The 10,000-nt window shown below is 40.7% G+C and overlaps 2 protein-coding genes across 3 annotated transcripts in view; one reads left to right on the top strand and one right to left on the bottom strand.

The window, feature by feature from the left end:
• Window positions 1–10,000, top strand: part of LOC137967735 (sorting nexin-13-like) — a 51,703-nt gene that overhangs the window by 12,408 nt on the left and 29,295 nt on the right. For both annotated transcript variants that reach the window (XM_068814288.1, XM_068814289.1), the window contains exons 9-12: window positions 6,980–7,026; window positions 8,041–8,135; window positions 8,751–8,869; window positions 9,759–9,864. In XM_068814288.1, coding sequence (XP_068670389.1) covers window positions 6,980–7,026; window positions 8,041–8,135; window positions 8,751–8,869; window positions 9,759–9,864 — 367 coding nt within the window. The remainder of the gene's footprint in view (window positions 1–6,979; window positions 7,027–8,040; window positions 8,136–8,750; window positions 8,870–9,758; window positions 9,865–10,000) is intronic.
• LOC137967737 (late histone H1-like) lies at window positions 47–756 on the bottom strand. Its single transcript, XM_068814291.1, has one exon. It carries the CDS (start codon window positions 735–737, stop codon window positions 180–182), a length of 558 nt encoding a protein of 185 aa, XP_068670392.1. The 5' UTR covers window positions 738–756; the 3' UTR covers window positions 47–179.

The following is a 10,000-nucleotide window of genomic DNA, read 5'->3' as shown; positions in this document are numbered from 1 at the left end:
ACCGAATATAGTTTTTTCAGCATGACATATTTAAATCCTTGTTGAGCGAGTTAGAATTCTAATATAAGCTGCCGAATGCACATACCCGGAGGTGTTTTTGATGGTCATTGCTTTTGTGATTTTTGTGGCTCCTAAAAGAGCCGTTTTTGTGTAACGTAAGTGTACAGCAGAGCTTTTCACTACTTTGGTGTTTTCTCGGTGGGAGACTTCTTAGTGGGCTTTTTAGCAGCGGGTTTTTTAGCCGGCTTTTTCACTGGTTTTTTCGCAGCGGGCTTCTTAGCTACTGGCTTCTTCGTGGCCGGTTTTTTAGCTGCTGGTTTCTTGGCCGCGGGCTTTTTAGCGGCGGCTTTCTTCGGAGACTTCTTTGCTTTCTTTACGGCGTTCTTCTTGTCAGCAGGCTTTTTGGGTTTGGCGGCTGCTTTCTTTTCTGGCTTCTTCATTGGTTTCTTCTCCTTCTTTTCCTCTTTGGACAACTTGAAGGAACCTGAAGCGCCAACACCTTTGGTCTGTAAAACATTTCCGCTTGCCACAGCTCTCTTCAAGGCCATCTTGAGGCGTGAACCGACCTCTCCAACTTTGTAGTTAGCTTTGATGTACTTCTCGATAGCTTGGCGCGAGGAACCATTTCGTTCTTTCAATGAAAAAATTGCAGCCTTGATCATGTCAAGATACGGTGGATGATCGGCAGGCTTTCTAGGCTCCTTCTTTCTGGGAGACTTAGGTGCTGGCTCAGACATATCGTAATACACATGTATCCACAAGTAATTCGGTGATTTAATGCCTTACATTTACGACGCGCTCAAAATAAATTCTTTCGATGCGGACCGCCGTGGAAACAATTCGTTTACATGGCGCGTGGCAATGTTGTGTTAATTCTTCCTTGCTTTTCTCAACGAAGCTATCAGTACAATGTGAATCCTGACATATGAGAGGCTGGCCTTGAACCTCCATTTGTTTGGCTAACTGTTTATCATAAAATGTCTCGACGAAGTTAAGCGAGAAAGATGATATTTTAGCTTTTAGTGTTATGATGTTAGTAAATCCTGAAGTTATACTTGTCTTTCCATTGGAATAAGACCAATGCAACTGGAGCTCCTCCGAAATATTGACCTTAAACTAAAAAAATAACTCATATTCCAAGAGTTAATGTCATAAAATGTAGCATTCAGGTTCATATTTTATACGTTTTCTGCACTTGAATTGACACAACAAAGACAAGCTCTGTTGGTCGCCATTTGTACAGGTACAAAACGCAGGTCACAGGTCACAGGTCACAGGTCATTGTTTTACCTATACAGAAAGTATCCTAAACATCCATTAAAACTAACCTTAGACCTAAAAACTTATCTTTAGGCCCCTAAGGTTAGCTCTTATGAATGTTTAGGATACTCTGTACTGGTAAAACGATGACCTGTGACCTGTGTTTTGTACCTGCCGCATATTTTTGTGCGCCAAATTTCCGCGCTTCATTCAGTCTACACTTCACCTTTTCGCAAAATTATGTTTACAACGATTAACATCGTTTTCGATTAAGACCATTTTCGATCAAGATCGAGTTGTTGGGAAACGTTACATGTAAACAAACTCAGAGGGCTTATAAGGTAAAACGCTCGACGGAGTGTCAAATCAATATCAAGAATCAAGGTCAACTCAACTGACCTTCGTAAAGAAGTCCTTAAGCGAAAAATAGGCTTTCGAATGTTTTTTTCGGTTGGTCAATTTACCATATCATCTCAGTAGATGAACCCATTTCTGTTTCACATCCCCACCGACGTAGCACACACTTTCTTTTGAAAGCACGCCTATTTAGCTCTTAGCGCGATAGCCGTCAACCTCGGCCTTTTTTGGGGCAAATTTGGCTGGAGCAAATCGTGACAACAGAGAAAAAAATCTTACTTGGGTTTCATCACACATCTTTTCAAAGATGGTTTATACTACTTCCTAGTTTAAAGTACGAGAATCTATTGCTTGCGTCAGGTTGAAGTTTCTCGCATTTTGTCTCGCGTTCTTCTCGTGTTTTGACTTAATTTTGACCCCTCTGCCCTTTTGTTGTTGTAAAAAACAAATAGATGTCAAAGTAGTGCTGAATTGCTGTACACTTGACATTTCTGTCCTTTACATCTTGTTTTGTTTGGGATACAAACTACTTACCATATGTATATAAGCTCGGGTTGCTTTTTCCATTGGCTAGTGATAATGTTGTTGTGTAAGTCCAGTGTATATCGCTCAAGTGGCACAAAGAGAATAATTTTTAATTTGACTAAAGGGTGTTAATTCTTGCGGCATTTTTTTTGCGGGTCTTTTTTATTCTGCGGTAACAAATTTTTGCGGATCGGCATCAATCCACAAATTCCGACTTTGGCATTAAATGCAGATCGAGCCAATGCAATATGTTGAGACCATGAAAGTTTGTCATCAATTGTAACCCCAAGGCAATTGGTGGAAGACACATACCGAATGGTGTCCTCACCCCACTTCAGATGTTTCAAAGGACCTATGAAGGGGGTGGTACTTAAGACCATTGCTTCGGATTTACCTTCATGTAAAATCAATCTGTTACTAAGGCACCAGGAATTAACCTGGTCTAAGACAGCCTGTAATGCTGTTGTTATCAACAGTATTCCCTACCACATATATTGTGGTGTCGTCAGCATACATGTAGACTTCTCCACTGGCAATAGAGTCAAGGAGGTCATTAACATAAGTTGCAAAAAGTCTTGGTCCTAGTAAGGACCCTTGAGGGACCCCAACTCTAATGGGGTTTCTTATTCACACTAGTCCCTTGCATACGATTGAAGAGAATCATTGATTCATTCCCACATATCACCTGCCAAACCAACAGCCTTGAGTTTATATACCGACTGCATTACTGCATTACTGCATTACTGCTTGCTTATCTCAGACCGATCATGCTTCTCTTGTATGAAAACAAATTCCGCGATGTTTTCTCAATTGTCACGCAAAAGTATGCATGATCTACTTGTAGCATAAATTACGGGATGGGGATAGTCTGTGGGAAACGAATCCTTCCTCCTCTGGGTTGGCTAAGGAGTCCCCGCAAAAGAAGGGTTGTAAATTAGGTGACCACGTTATTTATCTGCGCGACCCATTTTACCTTCGATCATATGAATCAGACAAGCTTGGTTGCAAAAACGACCATTTAGCCGGCTGCGGTAAGTGGAACTGACAATGGAGTTTATGGGCCATATACCGTTCAAAAGTGCTACTTTGTCATCATACAGCGATATAAAAATGACCTTTAGTCTGTCAACGAATAAAAAATAGTTCAGTCAGCCAGTTTCCTTTTCTCTTGAAAAATTTTTCCATTTTTCACGCTCCTAATTTTAATTGCCTTAGTGCAAAAACTGGAAAATGTTCGAGTCTGCAAAGTTTGTTACTCGTGGTTGTGTTAAACGAAAACAAATTGTGGAAAAGAAATTAAAACGATGATCGCATTTGTTTTTATTTTCCACCAACTTTCTGGGGACAGTGATCTTGAAAAGTCCGACCATTAAATTTTACCGAGGTCCAGTCTTTATTTATTGACTTATTTGTGTGTGTAAGCCCCTTTAATTTATTAGTACAAGGAAGGTTACGTTTTTACAAACGTTAGCCATGTAGCACTTATATTTTACCAGACTTAACTGATTAGAGTGTAATGTGAAGTGCTAGTTCTCTACCCCATATGAACCATGTGAGCGTTAGCCTTAATGGAAATGGACCCACACAAGGACAGAGAAACCAGGGTGGGAAATGATTAGGCCTAGACACAAATATCCCGAAAAATGCTGTAAAAATCTATCCGGAAATTCTCAGTTTTTTCCCTAAAAATCCCTCCAAAAATCTCTAAATATCCCCAAAAGTTTCTAAAAATCCCTAAATATCCCAAAAATCTCTAAAAATCTCTATTTTTCTCACAATTATTTTTTAATGAAACCTTAGCTCTCCCTTGAAAAGAAAACAGCAAACACATTTTGTACGCTACATAGCACTTTTATTAAACAAAAGGCACTCAAATGGATTAGTGTTTTGGAGTGCAAAACTGCTAGCTCGTGTGTAAATACTGAGACAGCATTCACACTCAAGAACGTGTAGTGCTTATATCATAGTCCTTGACAAACAAGGAAAAGTACTTGTATAGAATGTAGTCACAGATATCCTGACTCCTGGCTGTCAAACAATTTGCGCCAAAGCTTGAAGTGTCTGGTAAGGTATAGCTAACACTGTAACAAGACTATTCTCAACGATAGTTAACTCGAATCATCAGAGCTGCCTCAATATAATCTCAGTCTAAAGCATCATGCTGTTGGTCACCAAACATTGTTACCAGCAACGAAAACACCCTCTTAGCGGCAGCAGGTAATGGCTGTACAAGGGCGATTTTCTTGACAGCAGAGGCCCAGGATGGTATTTCTGCAGCGTTGTTTCTCCACCATCGACAGGTGTTTCGAGAGTTTTCTCCTCGATACTTCTGCAAAGTCCTCGTTGCTTTGCAAGAAGGCGTTTACGTGATTCCACTCCTCATAAACGACCTTCAAACACTTCCACAGAGACCACCACCTGGTTGAGTTATAGCGGGGTATTCCTCTACCAGATATCTGGCTCCACACTCGTCTGGCCTTCATGCTTGTGGTGAAAATAACATTCCATGTAGACATAAATGGAGTAAGGGCTGGTGTTATGCATTTCACTCCGACTCGGTCAAGAAAATGGGAGATACAACCCACGTCTAGCATGTCAGGACAGACACAGTCCTGAGAGCACATGTATTTACTGATGCTCTAGCTATCTTTCATTGCAGCTAGGAGTTGACCTTGGAGAACACCAAGCTTGCGATGAAGCACTTCAATCATTATTCGAGCCAACTCGTCGCCACAAACAGAACTCTTCACAAGTTGAAAACGCATCAACCTCACTTTCAATTTCCACTGATCAACGAAGCGAAGTAACAATATCAACGCTTCAGCATCTCTGGTGATTCCTTCAAAAATTATTGAGACATCTTTGCCCATGAGCTCTTTTGAAATAGTGCTGTTCTCCTCCTCAAGTATAAAGGGGATGAGTTGACGCATGTGGGAGTTTGATGTAAGAGAGAAGCCGGCCTCCTCAAACAACTCCCTGAAGTATTCGAGTCGACTAAATGGCGTTCTACTCTTCAAATATGCACGGACCACCTTTACTCTAAAAACCCTCGTGGATGTTGGCAATGTTTCACCATTAGGGTGATTCTTATCATCGAACTTTGTCAGTGCCTCTGCAATGTCTTTTTTATTCATGGAGATCTTTGCTTGCTTTTCTTTGTTGGCTTTGTGTTTCTTGCTAGATAAGTGAGTGTTCAAGTTCGACTTTTTTTTTGAGAAACGTCCTCTTTACAAGAAAGGCAAAAAATGACATTGCCTCTTACGACCTTTAGAGTCTCATTTTTAAAATCTTCTTAGCGTTTTTAGCGGAGATCTTCGGCTCATACTGAGGATTTGACACTTTTGCATTCGCTCGTCTGTTCCCTCCCGTGGTGTTCGAAGCCAACTTTCTTTTTCGTGAGAAATCACTAGAACTGGTTGCTCTAAGCTTATCTAAAATCGAGGCTACCTGCCTTTCTCGAGTGACACTGGAATCATTATCATCTTCAACAGAAATAGCTTCACTTGGCTCCGCTCCTGGCTCCGCCATGTTTGAAACTTACTTCCCTTGGAATGACCATGATAGGGTACATTAGATATGGGAAACACCGCTGCAAAATTGGATTGCAGTCTAGCAGTCAGCAACTCACCAAGTATAGTAAACAATGGGACAAAAGTTTCATTTCATAGGAATTTTAATAACGGCAAAGAATATGGAACAATTTTTGTTCCAAATCATCTAAAAATCCCCAAAATTTCTACAAATCTCCTGATGCTCTAAAAATCCTAAAAAAAATCTGGCTTTTTGTGTCAAGGCCTAGAAATGATTCCCACCCTGGAGTTTTTCCCTGTCCTTGTGTGGTTAGGAAACTAGCTCTTCACATTACACTCAAATCAGTTAATTCTGTTGAAATATACCGTATTTACTCGAATAAGCGCCGCGGCGCTTATTTAATAGGGAGCTTTAACACGCGCGGTTTTGAGACGCGGACGGCAACCGGAAGTAAGCTGTTTTCCCTTTTAACTTGTCTTCACACAACCACATTTACATTGCTAAGTATCTTTTCTCCATTAGAGATGATTAGTATAAAAATCTGGGAGACACCACTGTCCTAGCACACAAAATGTTCTCTTCCTGTTGCCGTCCGCGTCTCAAAAACGCGCGTGCTTAAGCTCCCTAATTTTTCGCGTCACAAGTGCGGCGCTTATTCGAGGGCGGCGCTTATTCGAGTAAATACGGTAAGTGCTACACGGCCAACGTTTGCCAAAACGCAACCCTTCCTTGTACTTGTACTTGTTCATTGCGGTGACTTTAACATCTTCAGTTCCGACGGCCTGCTCCCGTTTGACCTTGTAGCTCAGTCGGTAGAGCAGCGGTGATCTAACCCGAAGGTCGTGGGTTCAATTCCCACCCTGGTCAGAGGTTTTCTCTGTCCTTGTGTGGGCCCATTTCCATTAGTAGGGATAACGCTAACATGGTTCATATGGGGTAGAAACCTAGCACTTCACATTATAATCTAATCAGTTAATTCCTTTAATTTATTGTTTGCTAAATTTATATACTGGAAGTCTTTGGAAGTAGTTTTTTATGCTGTAAAGAAGCTGTGTAGGTGTCAGTGTGTCTAAACACTCTACAACAATCTTGTTTCTCCGCCCGGAGCCAGTCCAATCGTGATGTTACAGTCTCTGAAAACATTCCATGAAAGCTAAGGTTTCCCAATGACCTCAATAACGGTGTACAAACTTTCAAAAACTGACGCCTGTCCTGCTTCACTTCGTTGCGTTTTCATACTTTCTGGCGTTGATTTCGTTTTAACTATGTGCCCGCTAACCTTTATTTGATCTTTTTCTTTTTTCAGTGTGAAGATTCATCATTTACTAGAGAAGCGTTCATGACAATGATAAGGTAAAAAGATTAGTCTCTTAATGGCACACTCCGAACTACTAAGAATTTTGAATGCCATTGAAAATTTTACAGTAACATTTTGTGGAAACGATCTTTGTAGAAGCGATCCTCGCACTTTACTGTACAATTAAAGCAATTGTCTCTTAGGCCATCCTCTTTTTTCCTCCGTTTAGCGTCGTCCGACCGACCCAAATTTTTGGCATTTTCAAAAAAAAGAAAAATAGGTGACGACGTTTTTAAACCATTTTTATGTCGCATAGGAGTTTCGGTGGTTGATCCTTTTTCCCACACTGTCTTAATATTGCAACAACATCCACCAACTTTTCCGCCATGTTGATTTTGGGTTCACGTCTTGTTGTTTTCCTGCCTTCGCAGCTATGATGCTGGGGTACCAGGCCTCCGATTCCGAGACTACCTATGATATCTTTTTAGGTTTTATTTTCAATCCGACCGACCGACCCAATATCAGGAAACGCATTCTACGGTAAACGAAAAAAAAATTCAGGCGGCTTTAAATGCGAATATCACTTCTACATTTCGTCTATAACCCACACGCCAAATATATACTGAGAGGATCATAGCTTCACCTGATTTCATATCCGCAGTTCAATATATGTATGATTCACTTCATATATCATTTCGTTCATTGGTTTATTAATCACGGGATCTTGGCTTCACTTGATAACAAAGGTTGTGTAGGTCAAAATTTGATTGTCTTGTAGAACAGAAACAACGGCGAGTTGACTTTTATTAGTTTCGAGAACATGCATGAGAGAACAAGATGAAAACAGCGCAAGTAAACGGTTTGATTGGGTTTTCGTATAGTTGAAGTTTCGTTGTCTTTGGTGGTATCCTCAAGTAATTGGTTCGTGAAAGAAATAACGAACGCTTGTATAAAGCGTGGGGGGCTACTCATTGTGTCCCTCGTGGGCAAGATGGAATGGAGGTTACCGGGTGTTATTTTGAGACAAACGGTATAATTGAGATTCTCTGTTATTCTATTCACGTTTTAAGGGAAGGGCTCACAGCTGTGGAAGACGTGGAGGTTACTAAAGATAAAGTGGATTTGGAAATTGCAAAGTTAAGAGCACATGATTCAGAAACATCAGGTACACTAAAGAAGTTGCCATATGTACAGCAACAAGTCGTCTTTGTAGTGATTTCATTACTTTGCAACACTGTGAACAAGTTCCCTTATTGCAACTGAAGTTCACAAGCATTATTATATCCTTATTATACAAGACACTAAAAGTGCGGCTGAATATGTTGTATGTGGTTATGCCAATGAAAACTAACCTGAACCGAGATCATCGAGAACAGTATCCAGTTTGCTTCATAATTTGACTGCCATTATTTCGGGCGCTGATATCCTGAAGTGGTTAGATGCAGGCCCAATTTTGACACCAACACGAAGTGTCCCTTTAAGTCTAAGCATTTGCTACCTATTTCCAACAACATGGAAAGAGTAAAGGTTAGGATTATTTTCAGCTTAGGGTAAATGCGGCTGTTTTTGCTTATTTGAGGAACAGCATTTGAGTGACACTTTGTCACGTGTTGTTGAAGTTTGGGGAGAAGGGCAGGGGGACAATTCGTGCCGCTTATTGAAATGGGCGTGTATCTAATTACTTCCATCCTGGACTTCATCCTTCACTAAATCGAAGATGGTGGTAAAGAAACTATACTTTGTATACAACATTGCTGAGGATATTTTTGTGTCATTGCAGGTGCAGCTGATGTTGCTGTCAGGCAGCAGTTGAGTAGTCTCATATTTGTCAAGAATATCTGTGAAGCAAAGATAAGGACTTTAAAATATGGTGATTGCGAGTTACCTTCAATACCTTCGGTAAGATACCTGAACATATATGAAATGATATGTATGGCCGGTTTTATCACATGACCCGTACGGCCCCGTGCACGCTTTTATTGTGAAACTGTTGGGAAAATCCCCGTATGAAGGCCGTACGCTTTAGCGCGAGTAGGGCCGGAAAAAGAAGAACGGCCCTGCTAGGAACACATACTACCCCGTGCGATGCGATTTTAGAGGATTTCGTTGCTTTTAAACATTCACGTTATTTACAACCAGAAAAGCAAATGCAAACAACATATTCTATAAATTTTCCCCGCAAGTCTTTGTTACTTATTTTGACCTCGGGTTAAATATTTTCCCTTACGGCCCATCCACTCAGTCAATGAGTAGATAATCTTAACCCTTTTACTCCCAGGATTGATCAGTATGTAAATTCACCTCTCAATTTCAATACACTGTCAGTTAGACAAGTATTGAGATTGAAGATTATTGTTATTAGCTCAAGGGGATGATCCTGATGAAACACCAACTTCTCATGACCAGGAATGAACTTTTAGATTATAGGAATCAAAGGGTTAGTTAAGCCTTGATGGAGCAACTTGTACTTTAATATACTTTTTGAGTAGCTTCACAGAAAAGCGTTCCAGCACGTGGTGAAAGGGCTTAAGGCTGCTCGGAAACTGGGGGCGTCCATCACACTATTTTTGCTCTGGCTTCTGTGTTTGTGCGGCCAGAGGTAGGGAATCGTCTTTGTGTGCGTGTTAAGATTGACAATGATCGCAGCTAAGAAAGCTACTCACTGAAGCCACAACGAAGGGAAAGGCTTGAATCGGATTCGAACCCATGACCTCCGCGAAACCGATAGTAGAAACTGTGCTCGTATCCGATGTGGTTTTAATTATCTTGCTCCATTTTACGAAAATAGGAACAAGCAGACGACCTCGGAAAGTTGATTCCACCAAACAAGCCACTGCCTACTTTGCCTCTTCAAGTCATTTTGGATAACAACATAGCTTTGTCTTATTTTATAGGTAACATGTGAATGACTACTCAGATTATTAAAAGGGTGCGTTTAGGGGACACGATCTAAATTTTCCAAAATTAGAGTCGAGAAATGGAACTTATCCTTGCGAAATATCCATATGTTTATTTGTCATTACCATCAAA

Source organism: Montipora foliosa, chromosome 8, assembly GCF_036669935.1.
Source record: "Montipora foliosa isolate CH-2021 chromosome 8, ASM3666993v2, whole genome shotgun sequence".
Lineage (NCBI taxonomy): Eukaryota > Metazoa > Cnidaria > Anthozoa > Scleractinia > Acroporidae > Montipora > Montipora foliosa.
Note: the sequence above shows the minus strand (reverse complement) of the source record. Positions and strands in the feature narration are given on the sequence as shown.

What these genes read in the sequence shown, in the direction of transcription:
- LOC137967737 (XM_068814291.1), bottom strand. Translation starts at nt 737, where the DNA reads ATGTCTGAGCCAGCACCTAAGTCTCCCAGAAAGAAGGAGCCTAGAAAG.